The 16,514-nt window shown below is 47.7% G+C and overlaps 1 protein-coding gene across 1 annotated transcript; it reads left to right on the forward strand.

Annotated features, from left to right (window-relative positions):
• Window positions 1-5,976: 5,976 nt before the first annotated feature.
• Window positions 5,977-15,843, forward strand: CHCHD1 (coiled-coil-helix-coiled-coil-helix domain containing 1). Its single transcript, XM_048858980.2, has 3 exons — window positions 5,977-6,149; window positions 11,792-11,910; window positions 15,405-15,843. Exons 1-3 carry the CDS (start codon window positions 6,017-6,019, stop codon window positions 15,516-15,518), a joined length of 366 nt encoding a protein of 121 aa, XP_048714937.1. The 5' UTR covers window positions 5,977-6,016; the 3' UTR covers window positions 15,519-15,843.
• Window positions 15,844-16,514: the final 671 nt, after the last annotated feature.

A 16,514-nucleotide genomic window follows, 5' to 3' on the forward strand; every position in this document is an offset into this window, starting at 1 on the left:
GGCAAAGAGATACTGGGATTCAGAGTGAACTGGGACAGAGAAGAAAGCAGAGCACAAATCTACAACAGTAAAGTGGGTTGCATTTGGAGGAATAGACGCTAGTATTGTAGCAGGGTTAGGAACCACTGGAAAAGAAGGTATGACAATACGGTTAATAGCTCGAAGGTCTTGAACAAATCGCCACGATTTGCCATCAGCCTTTTGAACTGGAAGGATAGGGGTGTTACAGGGGCTGGAACAAGGGACAATAATTCCTTGTTCTTTTAATGCAGATATAACTGGAGCAATCCCAGCCTCTGCCTCAGGATTCAAAGGATACTGAGACAGGCGAGGCAGAGGTTTGGAATTGTCTACAGTAATCCGAACTGGGTCAGTATTTAATCGGCCCACTTCAGATGGGTGAGATGGCCATAGGGAGAAAGGAACCTGAGAGATTAGGTGCTCTAGGGATGGAGTTAAGGGACAACAAGGGACCGGAGTGGAGAGGGAAGTTTCAGACAGCAGGGAGGCTACAGAATCACATAAGGAAGACTGAGGGATTTGCAGATAGACACCATCTGGGGAGCAGTAAATAGAACAGCCAAGTTTGCATAGCAAGTCCCGTCCCAGAAGGTTTGTGGGGTGGAATCAGAGAGGAGGAATGCATGCTCCTCAGAGAGGGGACCGACCTGAACAGACAAGGGTTTTGAGAGGGGAAAAGAGGTAGGGATACCTGTAATGCCAACAGCAGACACAGATTTTCCAGATCGGGGAACCTCAGGCAAGTCAGTGGTGCGGATTGTAGAAAGAGAAGCTCCAGTATCAACAAGGAAAGGGAGAGAGAGATCATTTACAGTCAGGACACATTCTCCAGTAGGGGACAGAGATAATAAGGGAGCTAAAACTTTGTGAGGTTCCCCAGCATCCCGTCATTGTTGGGGTGAAAAATAGGGTTGGGGATCAGCTGGAGGAACCAGCGGGGGGTTCACTTGATTTCCCATACAATTATTAGGTCATCTTGGACACCCTTTTTTTCCAGTGTCCAGGCTGTTTACAGTAGTTACAAACCCCAGTTAATCCAGCCCCCCGCCCCCTTCCGCAACCCCGTCCCTGTCCCCGGTGTGGTCTGCTTAGTCCTGAATAATGCTGTATCTGCAGAGCCATTAACTTTTGGGAGGACTGTTCCTCCTTTCCTTTTAAAGTGCGTTGGCAATGCTCTGCTACTGCCAGCAATTTGTCCATGGTTTCAGTCTCCCATCCCACACTTATTCATTTTAACATGCTGCCTGTGGCAGGGAGAAGACCATCAACAAATGCATGTGCCAAGGCCCCCTGCCCATTTACATCGGGCTCTTGTATTCCTGAATGTTGTAGGAAAATATCAGTTAGCCGGGACCTATAGTCGCCTGTCTTGCCCTTGCTTACAGCAACGTATTGCTGTCCAGTTTGTTTTAGGAGACCACACTTTGGGAATGGCTTGATGCAGGCGCTTCCAAAGAGCCATACACCGGTCTCTGTATGCCGAATCTGGGCCAGTACTTTTTATGGTTGAGTGGCGTGCCTCAGCTGGCCAGTCTGCGGCAGCCAACCATTTTTCATAATAACTGGCAGGAGCTAACAATTTACACAGTTGGAGGAGATCTGTCTCAGAGGGTTCATAGGTTTCACAGATTAACAGAAACTCCTCAGCAAATTTGACAGAGTTTTCCTGTGGTTTGGGAAAACTTTTAACTATAGATAAAAGTTCCGTACGAGTCCAGGGCTTATAATCCCATATGGACTCACTTTCTCCCATCTTAAGGACTTGTAAGGGTGCCACAACAGTTTGATCAGAGTCTCTCATTAACCTCCCATCAGGTTCTCTTTTCCAAGAAGAGATGTCAAGAGAATCTTTGCAGTCTGCTTTGGATTTCTTCTTCATAATATTTTGCAGATCTGCGAGGCCAATGAGGGTATCTTCTTCACTTTCATTATCTGTAGTCACTGAAGATTTTTCCTTTTCTGATTTCTTATTTGCGCAGGAGTATGGTGGGGGTGGGGTTTGATCCGGATCATTGCACAGGACTGGGCAAACGGGAGCGCTCGGACTAGTGGTGGGAGAGACTGCATCCAATTGAACTGTTAGTTTTTTGATAGAATTTTTAAGAGAGGTGAGTTTTGACTCAGTCCATCTACAATTTGCCTCTTCCCACCACTGCATGAAGCAGTCTACTTCTCCTCTCTCCAATTTGGTTTTTGGGAGGACGAGTTTGCTTTTTAAAGCGTCCACTCGATCCTTGTCCCAAGAACCTAACAGTGGCCACTGTAATTTGGGGTTCTCTAGAGCTAATTTGGACCATTTTTCAAGAAACCTACAAGAGTCCGGACCCCTCCTAAAATACATAAAATAAGCTGGAGCTCCCTTAGGGAACTCTTCTACCTTAGACTTCTGATTACCCATCCAGGAGGACTTCACACAGCACTCACACAAGAAGGAAATTCGGGCTCAGCAGAGCGGTACCCGGTGCAACACACAGAAAGGAGCCCACAGGCTACTGCCTCAGCTGCCCTTGCTTTCACACCAGGGGTTATACCCAAGGCGTGGTGCGGCTGCAGCTGTGCAGATTCCACTTATTCAGACTGTGGGGACGGGGACCCCTTGGTCAGCCAGTCTCCGGACAGAGATGGCTCCCAGATTCACACACACACCACGGGGAAGACGGATAGACACAAAGACAAGACAGTCCTCAAACCGGTTAAAGCACAAAATAATAATTACCTGAGACGTCTGATTCCAGAAGCTGGATCCAAAGACCCCTACCCGAACAGAGTGGGAACCAACAAGTTCAATGGCGTAGACTGCGCTGCTGCTGTGTACCTTTCTGTCTTGTGCAGGATCGCTTGGACTAAGCGTCCAGGTGCCAGCTGCCACGATCGTCCTGCAAGGCAGTCAGGGATCACACAGCCTCAGTGAAGCCGCTTGCCATCTCGGTGGGACCTCCAAATTGTCAAAGTTTGACTCAGACTCACAATTTATCAGACCACTCTGTTTTATTAGCAAAGCTGCTCTGCTAAGACACTTAGAAGTGAGCCCCCCAAGTGGAGCTTGTGTCTCTTAATTTATACAGTTTTTTGGAGAACAAGTTACAGAGAAGTTACAGACAAAAGAAGAAAAAGATTTTAGTCGCCACCTTTCGAGATCCCTGAGACCAGTCACATATCTTCAATTACCTGCCACCCTTAACAATCTCCTTTAACAGCTTCCAGTTAACTTAACTAATTGCCCTTCACACCTTCCATTCTGATGCCTGCTTCTTAGACGTGCTGGCTCTATCTTAATTGCTTCTCCATTCAAAAGCTAACTGTCCCTACGTGTGCTCCCTCAGATATTTTGTAACATGTTTTGGCATGCCCTCTCATATACAATGTATCCAGCATGTCCCCTTATACACCGTTATACTTATACAATGTTATATTTCCACAATACATATTAGTATAAGAGACTATCAAAAAGTCAAACCCAAAATTCTATCCCAGGCTAACAAACAGACCTATATAGTAACAGTATTCCTGGAGGCTTCATCACATGACATAATCTCTAATTAAAGATTAATCTTTAATTCTTGGAAACACCAAGACAATCCTGGAGGACTGGCAACCGTATTTGGAAGTTTTCTTCATAACCTGAAGAGTTATAAACTTAAATTCTCTTTTTAAAATAAAAATTGGGCTGGAATGATACAGCTGCCAGTACCAGCTTAATCTGACCCTGCTGGAAGGAGTAGGTTCTAGAAGCATGAGCTCTCCAATGAGCTATTCTGCCATGGTTGCAGAGATATTTCTCCCCAGGAACAAACATCAAGAACATCCTAGCAGTTCCTAACTGTGTTGACTAGTCTTAGCAAGGGAACCAAGATCTCAGAGATAACTCAGTCTCTGAGCATTTAGGACTTTATAGATCATAACCAATAGCTTGAATTTTATCCAAAGCAGTTTGCCTATCTTCACTGGCAAATAAAACCTCCCCCAATATATTCAGGGCAAGCTCAAGTGAAGGGTTCAGAAAACCGCAAACATGTTCCCCATGTGGAATAAACTGATTCCTTCTCCATCCTCTAAAGTGTAATACAGGGAAATTCCAATGCTGCCCCAAGAAAGCTTTTGGGTGAGGGGAGGTGACTAATGCTGACAATGAACTGTGTGTGACAGAGATGCATCTGAGAGTTGTATGTCCCCATCTCCTCTGCCTGCTCTACCATTTTCCACCTCTACCTTGTCCCTCCTCCAGTGCAGAGCCCAGTATATCTGTCTGGGGCCTCAATAACCTATCACAAAGGCACTACATACCTCCTGCATGAACTGCATTTTTAGGAGAGAACCTGCTGACCCACTGCAGATGCTCCAAAACCAGGCAAATGGGTCAGGGGTTCCAGTGATCTAAACTACCCACCAGGAGCCTGAGTTACTCCGAATAGATGGATTAATTCTCTGCTGAGCATATGGGGTGTACTGGCCTGAGTGTGAGAAGGACACCAGCTGCTGTGCTAATTGTGAGCAGCAAGCTGCAGGAATGGATTTTATTGGAAAGGACTGAGTAGCAGAGGGAATCAGGTAGAATAGGAGGGGGAGTGAGCACTGACCTCCAGCAGCAGCATGAAACGTGTTCACAGTGCTCTAGGCTGAATCATGGGAATGCATCTTTAAGGCCTTGTTTGCACTGGACAACTGAATCATTTGAAAGAGCACTGTTTTGCACCAGTTGAACCACAAATGCTTCCATTTAGCCAGACTTTGGGTCTGCTGTAGGAGATGAGATTGGATGTGAATTTCTAAAGCTACTAACATGCCACACAGTTATTTATCTTGTATGTACTTATGGTTTGGGAGGAGGGATGGGAGAGAGACAGAAAGACAGACATGCCCTGGAATGAATCAATTTTTGGTGTAACTTCAGCGGTTAGCTAGAGGATCAATTCAGTTTACTGACAGTTGCAGCCATGTTCTTCACAACTGCACATGTAATATCCTAGCCTCAAGGGCTGGCTCACACACTCCAACCTCCTCTATACATGCACTACAAGTTCCCATAGCCCTCATGGAAGCAGCATTTATTTGGTGAGATGTTAATGTGGCTCTGTAGCCCAGCATTGCCACAGCCTGGACACATGGTGGGTTTGACATGACATTACTACAGCTGTTCTGCTACCTGGTGGGGTCTGAAGGGATGTGGCTGTGCGACAGGATTAGCAATAGAACATGATGGGGTTTTGCAATGCAGGAAGACTTAGTGTGGCATTGTTGCAGCACTGAGGCATGATGCTGGTTGATGCACTGTTTCCATGAAACAGCACAGGTGTGGGGTGAGGTTTTCTGTGACCTTGCTCTGTGGCAATCTTTGCACATAGTGGGCTTTGTGTTACCGTCTGACATGGGAGTGGAGAGGGGTGGGATCACAACAGGGCAGCAAGAGAGGGGGAGGCGGGTGAGGAGGGCAGAAGAGGAAGGTGGCAGGCCACAGCAGGGCTGCAGTGGGTGGGTGTGCAGGTAAGGGAAATGAAGGGGGCTATGGAGTGGCAGGGCTGTGGGAGATGAGGGATGCAGGTGACGGGCATGGAAATGGGATGGGAGGGTACTCCATGAGGATGCAGGCGGGGGGCATAGAGGCAGGATGCACGTGGTGGGACATGGCAGGGAGGTGGGGGGATGCAGGTGGCACAGAGGCGGGGGGCACGTGGGGGGGAATGGCAGGGCTGCGGGGGACACGTGGGGGGCACGGCAGGGCTACGGGGGGTGCAGGCGGGGGGGCACAGAGGCAGAATGCACGTGGCAGGGCTGCGGGGGGTGCAGGCGGGAGGCAGGGAGCTCCTGGGGGCACCCGGCGAGGCCAGGCAGGGGGCGCTGCGGCGCGCCGAGGCGGGGGCGGGGCTTTGCGGCCGGAGCGAGGCCCGGCTGCCCGGTGGGGGGATGGGCGCGGGGCTGGGTCTGTCACTTCTCGCGAGTCGGAACGGGGGTCACGTGGGACCGGGCCTCTGTCACTTTACGGCCCGTCGCGAGGGCCATGGCGGCGCCCGTGTACCCGGCCTGGTTCAGGCGTTTGGCCGCCGGGCGGCAGAGGCGGGCCCCCGCCGTGCGCCCCACCCGCCCCCTGGTGCTGGCCAACCAGGTGGCGAACCGCCGCCTGCGCCTGGGGGGTGAGTGCGGGGCCGGGGAGCGCGGGCCGGGCGGGGCCGCAAGGCGCTGGAAAGTGGGTCACGGTCCGACGTGACGTAAACCTCGCTCCTCCGGGGACGGGTGACGGGTGACGGGCGGCCTTTCCCTGGAGAGCGGGTGTCTGCCCCAGGGCTTCCTGCGGGGCGTTTCTCTGGCCGGTGTCACGCAGCCCCGGGGGCGGGCTCGATGCGGCGCTCACGGGGCTCGTCTTTGGCCTGGAATCAGGGGATGCGGGGCGGGCAAGGGGCGCGGAGTGTTGTCTGTGAGCTGCTGCAAGCCTGCGCGCGCGCACACAACACACACACACACACACACACACACACGGGAGAGAGGCTGCTTGTTGATCCATTTACTATAACATAAGTTTTTAATGTACGGTGTCTGAAAATGTTTGGCTTTGAAGGAGTGGCTAGCATGAAAATGTGGAGAAACACCGGTTTGGGTGGTGATGCTCCCTCTTCCAGAGGCTGTTCGCTTTTAATCTTTCTGAAACCCCCTTTGGACGGAAGAGGTTGCTGCTGGTGCAGTGTAGTTGTCTCTGGGTAGAGAATAGGGGGTACTTTTATGTGAAGAACTTATGTAGGGCATGATCTATGCTGGGGCTCCATAAGAATGATCTGGTATCTTATGTTCTTAAATGCTGTCATGTAAAGAGAAGCATAATATAAAGACATGGCCACACTTGCAGATGTGGAGCCCTGTGAGTTAAACCAGCCCTTGGAGACCACAGCAGGGAAAGTGCTGCAGTGTGTTCACACTTTCAGCTGCAAGCGCACTGGCATGGCCACATTTGTGGCACTTGCAGTGGCACGGGGAGCAGTTCATTGTGGGCAGCTATCCCACGAGCACCTCTTCCCATTCTGGTGCTGTGGCTTGTGGGAAGGGGGTGGGTGCGGGGCATTCTAGGTCCTGTCCCAACGCCATGTGATGCATCGGTTCACATCCCAGCAATCCCTGTGCTTCCGTCCACGTTTGGTGCCATCTTTCAACGTTTTTTGTGCTGCATGCTCTGTCTTCCCTTTCGGTCTGCGGGAATGGAACCCGAACTGCTGAGGAGTATGCTGATGGGTCTCGCCAGCACGTCATAAATTGCAGTCAAGTTACTCCTTAAGCTGCAAACTGACAGTGAGGAGTCCAACGATGATGTCGACTCGCGTAATGCATTCTACATGAGAGGTCTGTGAATGCCACAAGCAATGTCACCACAGTGGAATGCCACTTTTGGGCTTGGGAAACAAGCACTGAGTGGTGGGATCACGTTGTCCTGCAAGTCTGGGATGATGAGCAGTGGCTGCAGAACTTTCGCATGAGAAAAGCCACCTTCATGGGACTATGTGCTGAGCTTGCCCCCACCCTGTAGCGCAAGGACATGAGATTGAGAGCTGCCCTGCTGGTGGAGAAGCAGGTGGCTATTGCTGTCTGGAGTTCCCAGCTTCCAGATTGCTACCGATCGGTCACTAACCAGTTTGGAGTGGGAAAGTTGACCATTGGAATCGTGTTGATGCAAGTTTGCAGGGCCATTAATCACACCCTGCTCAGAAGAACCATGACTCTGGGTAACATGCATGATATTGTGGCTGGCTTTGCACAAATGGGTTTCCCTAACTCTGAAGGGGCAACAGATGGGATGCATATTCCAATTCTGGCAACAGCCCACCTAGTCTCCGAGTACCTAAATCGGAAGGGCTATTTCTCTATGGTTCTCCAGGCGTTTGTGGATCACCATGGGCGTTTCATTGACATTAACGCAAGCTGATCTGGAAAGGTGCATGACGTACACATCTTTCAGAACACAGGCGTGTTCAGGAAGCTGCAAGCCAAGACTTTCTTCCCAGACTAGAAGATCGCTATAGGGGAAGTCAAAATGCCCATTGTGGTCCTTGGAGACCCCGCTTACCCTTTAATGCCGTAGCTCATGAAAACCCTACACAGGGAGCGTTGACAGCAGCAAGGAGCAGTTCAACAACAAACTGAGTCGGTGCAGAATGACTGTGGAGTGTGCGTTTGGCCATTTAAAGGGCCACTGGCGTTATCTGTATGGGAAGCTGGACCTGGCCAATGACAACATTCCCACGGTTATATCTGCGTGTTGTACCATCCATAACACTTGGGAAGGGTGAAAGATTCACTCAGGCATGGTCCTTGGAGGCTCAACACCTGGAGGCTGAATTTTAATAGCCCTGCTCTCTGGCTGTTCGAGGGGCCCAGGGCAGGGGCTGCAAGGATTAGGGATGCCTTGAGGGAGCAATTTGAGGCTGAAAGCCACCACTAATGTTTGGTTTCAGAGTAACAGCCGTGTTAGTCTGTATTCGCAAAAAGAAAAGGAGTACTTGTGGCACCTTAGAGACTAACCAATTTATCTGAGCATGAGCTTTCGTGAGCTACAGCTCACTTCATCGGATGCATACCGTGGAAACTGCAGAAGACATTATATACACACAGAGACCATGAAACAATACCTCCTCCCACCCCACTGTCCTGCTGGTAATAGCTTATCTAAAGTGATCATCAAGTTTGGCCATTTCCAGCACAAATCCAGGTTTTCTCACCCTCCGCTCCCCCCCACACAAACTCACTCTCCTGCTGGTAATAGCCCATCCAAAGTGACCACTCTCTTCACAATGTGTATGATAATCAAGGTGTGCCATTTCCTGCACAAATCCAGGTTCTCTCACTCCCTCACCCCCCTCCAAAAACCACACACACAAACTCACTCTCCTGCTGGTAATAGCTTATCCAAAGTGACCACTCTCCCTACAATGTGCATGATAATCAAGGTGGGCCATTTCCAGCACAAATCCAGGTTTTCTCATCCCCCCTCCCAGCCCCATACACACACAAACTCACTCTCCTGCTGGTAATAGCTTATCTAAAGTGATCATCAAGTTGGGCCATTTCCAGCACAAATCCAGGTTTTTGGAGGGGGGTGAGGGAGTGAGAGAACCTGGATTTGTGCAGGAAATGGCCCACCTTGATTATCATACACGTTGTGAAGAGAGTGGTCACTTTGGATGGGCTATTACCAGCAGGAGAGTGAGTTTGTGGTGGTGGGGGGGCGGAGGGTGAGGAAACCTGGATTTGTGCTGGAAATGGCCCAACTTGATGATCACTTTAGATAAGCTATTACCAGCAGGACAGTGGGGTGGGAGGAGGTATTGTTTCATGGTCTGTGTGTATATAATGTCTTCTGCAGTTTCCATGGTATGCATCCGATGAAGTGAGCTGTAGCTCAGGAAAGCTCATGCTCAAATAAATTGGTTAGTCTCTGAGGTGCCACAAGTACTCCTTTTCTTTTCACTAATGTTTGGTGCCTAGCACGGGAGTGAAGTGCAGTGGTTCCAATGTTAGTAGGAATCTGTATTTGCTATATATGATGCACTGACTTGTAGTGCCTGGGCTATGGTATCTTTTACTTAATGCAATAATAAAAAATGTTTTCAATAGATGAAATTTTTGCCTTTGAAAAGAAAATTCATTCTTTGAAAAGAAACACAACTGCTTGGGAAACAGAAAGGGCATGACACATCTGTGCTGTGTGGGATGAGAGAAGGGGATGGGGTGAGGAACGGGACAGTCACAGATTTGCGTATGTGCTGTTATCATACTCAGTCTTCCTGTCTGGAGTGCCATGCAATGAGTGCTGCACTTCAGGCTGGATAAAATGCATGGTGATGGGGGTTGAGTGCAGTGGGTAAGGGTCATAGTTTGCAGGGCTGGATGGTGAAACTACAGGTATTGGAGGCACCTGGCAGTGATAAGAACCTGGATGTTGGGGAAAGTGGGTTGGCGGTGACATGGGGGCACAAGGGAAAGAGTTTTGGGACAAGGGCTGCAATGGGAGGCGGGCGCGGAAGTGCTCCGCCTGCATTGCTACAAGCACCGATATTGAGTCCACTTGGCACTCCATGGTGCTTAGCAGCCGCTCCGTGCTTTGGTGCCGGCGATCCGCATTCTGCTGGCAGACCCTCATTTCACTCTCCCGCCACTCCTGCACTTTTTGATTTTCATTAAGGGACTGCTGCATTTACTTCATGCAGCATGTCCTCTTTGCTTCTTCGTGGACGCTTCCTGATTCTTTGGAGTTTTTCGGCCATTGATAAGGACGGCTGGGATCTCAAGGTTGCATCTGTAAAGCCAAAATGCAACATTTAACAGAGGCAGCATTGTTCACACCAGACAGAGCAATGATTCGGCCGTACTTAAAGACAAGTACAGTGTACACAATAGTAGAAGTTGCCCATACCAAGGCAAGCGTACATAACCCACAGGAGCCCTAAAATGGTGAGTAAGCACAGGGGCAAGGGAGACTGATGGTTGCACGGCCGTACTGTCCTCTGTGGTTCTGTGCCTTTGGGAGAGCCAACAGCTGCAGGTGGCCCCTATACTGAAAACTGTCCCCGTATTTTCCACAGAATGAGTTCGTCCTGGAAGATATCTCGCTGCTGAGGGTGACCTGGGAAGCAAGGGAGGGTCTTCTACTACAATGCAGCTTCCGCCGTGGCCCATATGCACCTTGCCTGTGTGCAGCAATGGTTCCCCCACCCCTCACGGCACAGTGGCGCAGACATGTTAGCCTTACTGGGACAAGGAGCACAGTAGCTCTGCCAAGGAACCTGCTCAAATGGATTGTCCAGCTTCTGCATGAGACCTTTGAAGAGATCACTGAGACTGATTACCACGATGTGAGAGCACATCAATGCTCTATTCCACATCTAATCCTACATGCAGCCCTAACCCTCCTCGGCCCAAGAGCCTGCACCAAACAACTTCCTGCCCAAAATAAAAGCTGCTTACCCAGCACCTCCTCTGGTGTGTGTGTTCTTCCCCAAGCATCGTCCGCTGCGACTGGCTACCTTCCTCCTAGCTTGAAAACTGCTCCTGGCTGCATGAATCTAGGAATGACGGGCTGTCCCCCTCCTGCTCAGCACCCTCGCTCCTGCTTTCCTCCTCCTGCCTTGTTGAACTGGGCTCTGAAGTGTCCATTGTGGTCTTTAGAGTGGAGGTGGGGTCACCCCCGCACACACCCCCCCCCCCCAAGTATTGCGTTCAGCTCTTTGTAGAAATGGCAGGTCTCAGGGGAAGCACCAGAGCAGCAGTTTGCCTCAGAGGGAGCAAATTCTTCACTTGGATCATTAAATACCCTAAGGTGCTCACTCAGTGTTTATAAAATATGCATAAGAAAAGTGTCTTTGAAACTTGGTAAGAACCCCCTTTTGGATAGATAGCAAAAGGCCAAACTGTTATTTCCTCAAATTATGGCCCTATTTTCGGGTAGCTTCTGGGGTATCCTGAAATGTGATGTGTGTTTGTAAAGTATGTTTTATGCACAAAACACTATGTAAATGCTAGACATCATTAAGACTGATTGGATATCCGATAACTGCAATGGCTCAGATCTTTGGACTAAAAGGGTGCATAACATCAAAGTGATGCTGAGATTTCTTCTCTCCTGTGTTTTTTTTTTTTTTTTTTGCTCTTCTTTTCTTTTTTGCTCTTTTTTTTTGCTCTCTCTCCACCTACTTGTTTTATCCCTCTCTCCTGAGAGTTATGCAACACAGAGGCTGTTAATATGAAATATTCCTGAGTAACTGAGATTTTTTACTGCAGTATCTCTTCCTTCCAGAGGCAACGTGTATTACAGAGATGTCATTACTGATGGCTTGCTGGAAGCAGAATGAGTTCAGCGATGCAGCTTGTGCCAAGGAGATCCAGACATTCTATGACTGTGTGGCAAAGACAGATGTAATTAAAGCCTCTTTGGTCATCTTAAATTAGTGGCAGGGAGGGAGGAAGCCCTCAATTATTCTTTTAGTAGTGCCAAGGACACTCAGTATGCAATTTAATTTGTATTGCACTGATCTGGGGGAGGGAGATGATCCACATTAGATCAGACACACGTTGCTTCTTGTGTGTCGGAGAGCATTTGGATGTGAATAGTTACGTGTTTACCAACCTCTGATCAGTACAGCAGGTGCACTTTCAAACTAAACAGAAGTTGAGTAAAATATAAAATGGGGGGTTAATGTCAGTTATAGTCTGATAACTATGGACTCTGCTGTGGTGGAGATGCAGAAAACATTGTTCCCCTCTACACCAAGAGAGAGTTTTGAATGAGGGGTGTAAACCTCTTGGTGCAAGAAGATCAAGTGATGTACAGTATTCTGTGCTATTAGTTCTGGGCTTGCCATTAGCCCTAATAAAGTGAGCTGCAGACTGATTAATCTGCTCTTTAAACTTGTGAGTTAATGTTGGTTCCTAAAGTTGGGTGCATGTCTGTGCAAGGCAGGGGCCAGATTGAGAAGGCAGTGGGACTGGACTCCAAGCTCTTCCCATGAATCCCAGAATAGCTGGATTTTTCTGCTTGACTGTCTTCATAGTAAACAACCCACTGGGATGCATAAGGCAGTTATGTCTATTAAAACCATTATGCCCAAATTGTCTTTAGATTCAGATAAACTATGGTGGAAGGTTTGTTATGTTTAGAAATTTTATTTTAAAAAAAGGTCAGATACTTCAGAAATACCGAGGAGTCCGGTGGCACCTTAAAGATTAACAGATTTATTTGGGCATAAGATTTTGTGGGTAAAAAAACCCCACTTCTTCAGATTCAGGCTTATGCCCAAATAAATCTGTTAGTCTTTAAGGTGCCACCGGACTCCTCGTTGTTTTTGTGGATACAGACTAATACGGCTTCCCCTCTGATACTTCAGAAATACCAGAGCTGATAGACAACTGGTGTTCGTAAGTGTACCAGACAGTACCTGCTCAATCTGACCCTGGGCTTCAGAAACATTCACTTACATGTTTAGTGGTGGGATAGGTGGTCTTAATCTGTCACTGGAGAGCAATGGAAATCCAAACCTTCTGGTATTGAAAATGGTAATGAAAATTCAGAAGTCTTATAGAGCCATCCTTGTGATCATGGGGAACAAGCCAAAAAGTACTTCGCAGGATGAAGACCCCATGGAGGTGAAAACAGACATTTGGAGAAAGAGGAGGATCCAAAAGTAGTAAAGCAAAGCATAGACACAGTAAGACTGTGTTCCTACTTAAAGGAACACATTAATACTGACTAGATTTCAAATTTAAAAAACCCTCCTAAAAATAGTTTCATGTACTACATTTGCCTTTGTCATTCTATTCCACTGTGTGAAAGACTTGCATAAACAGGAAACTGACTAGATATGAAGCATTGTCAAATTACAAAGTAAACAAATTGCAAAAACAAAGAACAGTATTTTTAACTCCACACTAGTACTGTTTCAGTAAACCTAGAAGTTACTTGTAACAGCAGTAAACTAAAAAACTGAAAGATGTTTGGGTTTTTTTTAAGTTGACAGTGCCCTTTAACTTCATAATCTCAAATGAGAGAGGAGGTGGGTGAGGTAATGTTTTATTTGACCAACTTCTATTCGGGGGAGAGACGCTTTCAAGCCACACAGAGCTCTTCTTCAGGTGTGGAAAAAGTACTCTGTGTCACAGCTAAATGCAAGATGGAGAAGATTGTTTAGCATAAGTAATTAGCACATATTCTGAGGAACCATTCAAGGTAGACAGGTTTCAGAGTGGTAGCCGTGTTAGTCTGTATCAGCAAAAAGAAAAGGAGTACTTGTGGCACTTCAGAGACTAACCAATTTATTTGAGCATAAGCTTTCGTGGGCTAAAGCCCACTTCATCGGATGCATGCAGTGGAAAATACAGTAGGAAGATATATACGCACACAGAGAACATGAAAAAATGGGGGTTGCCATACCAACTCTAACGAGAGTAATCGATTAAAGTGGGCTATTAGCAGCAGGAGGAAAAAAACCCAAAACTTTTGTAGTGATAATCAGGATGGCCCATTTTTCACTACAAAAGTTTTGGTTTTATTTCTCTCCTGCTGATAATAGCCCACCTTAATCGATTACTCTCGTTAGAGTTGGTATGGCAACCCCCATTTTTTCATGTTCTCTGTGTGCGTATATATCTTCCTACTGTATTTTCCACTGCATGCATCCGATGAAGTGGGCTTTAGCCCACGAAAGCTTATGCTCAAATAAATTGGTTAGTCTCTAAAGTGCCACAAGTACTTCTCATCCTTTTTTGCATTCAAGGTAGAGTGGCCCATTAACACGTCTGCAGTCATAGGATTAAAAGGGGGGTTAGTGGGTTACAGATTGTTGTAAACCAGCATTTCTCAAATTGGGGTCCACGAGGGTACTCCAGGGGGTCCTCAGGCCCCCACTGTTTAACTGTTCCCCTGCCCCCCCCCCATCTTCTCCCCCTCCCTCCCACTGCCTCCTGCACACTGTTCCCTGGTGTGCAGGAGGTGCTGAAAAGGAGTGGGGAGGGGGCAGAAAGAGGTGGGAAAGGGCCTTGGGGGAAGGGGTGGAGTGGGGGCAGGGTCTGGGGCTGAGCTGGGGCTTTGGGGGTCCCTGAAAATTTTTTTGATCAAAATAGGCATCCTCGGGTTACTAAAGTTTGAGAACTGCTGTTATAAACCATAAATCCAGTGTGTCTTTTCAATCTATGACTTTTAGTGTCTAGCAATTATGAATTTAAGCTCCCAGGCTCGTCTTTTGAAAGTGTTTGTGCAGGTTTCCTTTGAGGGTGAGGACTCGCTGGTCAGATATAGAGTGATTGCTTTATGGAAGGTGTTCACTCACAGGTGATGGGGTGCTTTTGTCTTTTATCATTTTCCTATGTGACTTCATTCGAGAGTGTAGTGATTCTCTGGTTTCACCCACATAGGTCTTATTTGGGGCATTTAGTGCACTGGATGAGGTACACCACATGTTGTGTTTGGCATGTGTAGGATCCATGGATCTTGAAAGGTGCATGTGGGGGGTGCTGATCATTGAATCAACCTTGAATGGTCCCTTAGATTATATGCTAACTATTTACACTAAACAGACTGTTCCATCTTGCATTTAGCTGTGATGCTCAGAGTACTTTTCCCCACACCTGAAAAACAGTTCTGTGGCAGTTTTGGTCCAATAAAAGCTATTTCCTCACCCACCTTGTCTCTCTAAGATCCTGGGACCAACACAACTTCAGCTATGCTGCATTTCAAATAGGCAGCAGTCACTGGCTTCTGAAAGCAATCCTTAGGAGTATACAGGCAATTGGTACCATAACTCTCACTCAGTGGGCAGATGGTATGCTTTTGAAATGACTGTATCATTAGAAGTATTGCTGGGGTATGTGCACGAATCACTTCAGCAAATAAAAGAGGTTAATTCTTTGTGTTTCAGGTGGAGCACAAGAAAAGACTTAAACAGGAGGCCCTGGGCCAGATGGGAAACTTATCTCCAAAGACAGTGAACAAATTACTGAGAAGGTTCCCTAATATCACAGATGATTTTTAAAGGAAGACTTGCTTTTCCCAAGTAACTGGAGACCAGTAGCTGAAGCTGGTGTCATCTTTGGAGAAGAAGTTAAAAGTAGTGATCAGTGAGCATTTGGGGCTGATGGTGGCTGTCAGCATTCCTCAGGGGTTCTTGACTTGAACATTTCTTTGGGGTGGGGTCACTTTCTCCATTAGCTGAGATTGTTCTATGGGGTCACAGGGTCTTGTGATAACAGGATGGATGTTTGCTAAGTGTTACTCAGTCAGCCATCATGTGGTCTTGAGTTTTGCTTCATTGTGAAATAAAGCCTTATAAGGAATAAAATAAATTGTTTTCACAACTAGGATGTGAACAGTGCTTGTGTGTGTTAGCACATGCAGCCTCTACAGGAAGCCTCCTGCCTGACTTGAGTTGCTGGTTCCTGACCCAAAATTGAGTTTAACTTACAATTGATTGTAATGGTAAAGGTGTGCTTCACCAGATGTGTATTAATCTTTCTTCTCTTAGTCCTTGACGTTTTTGGACCTTCCATTAGTCTATGAAGAATGACCAAGAAAGGTAGAAATTCAGGACCAACTCCCAGAGTAGCATCCTTTTTACCACAGAATACATTGGTGGGGGAGATATCAAATGTGACTTCCTCCAAAGCACTTCTAGTTTAGACCACCCGCTTTTCGGGGCGGGGGGGACGGACAAAGAGTTTGCCATGCTCTGTTCTCCTTAGCTGTACTACGGTAACATCACACAAGAAGACCCACTACCTGGCTTGGATAGCTTATTATAGTTGACATAACTTATATCACTCAGGGGTGTGAGTAAACCACCCCCCTGAGCAACATAAGTTACACCAACATAAGTGCTCATATGCACAGTGCTGTGGCGGCAGGAGAGCTTCTCCCACAGACATAGCTTCTGCCGCTCACAGAGGTGGGGTGTTTTTTTATGCCGATGAGAGAGTGCTCTCCCATCAACATAGAGCGTCTTCACCAGACGCGCTGCAGTCACGCAGTTGTG

The sequence above is a fragment of the Caretta caretta genome, chromosome 7, assembly GCF_965140235.1.
Source record: "Caretta caretta isolate rCarCar2 chromosome 7, rCarCar1.hap1, whole genome shotgun sequence".
Taxonomy (NCBI): Eukaryota; Metazoa; Chordata; order Testudines; family Cheloniidae; genus Caretta; species Caretta caretta.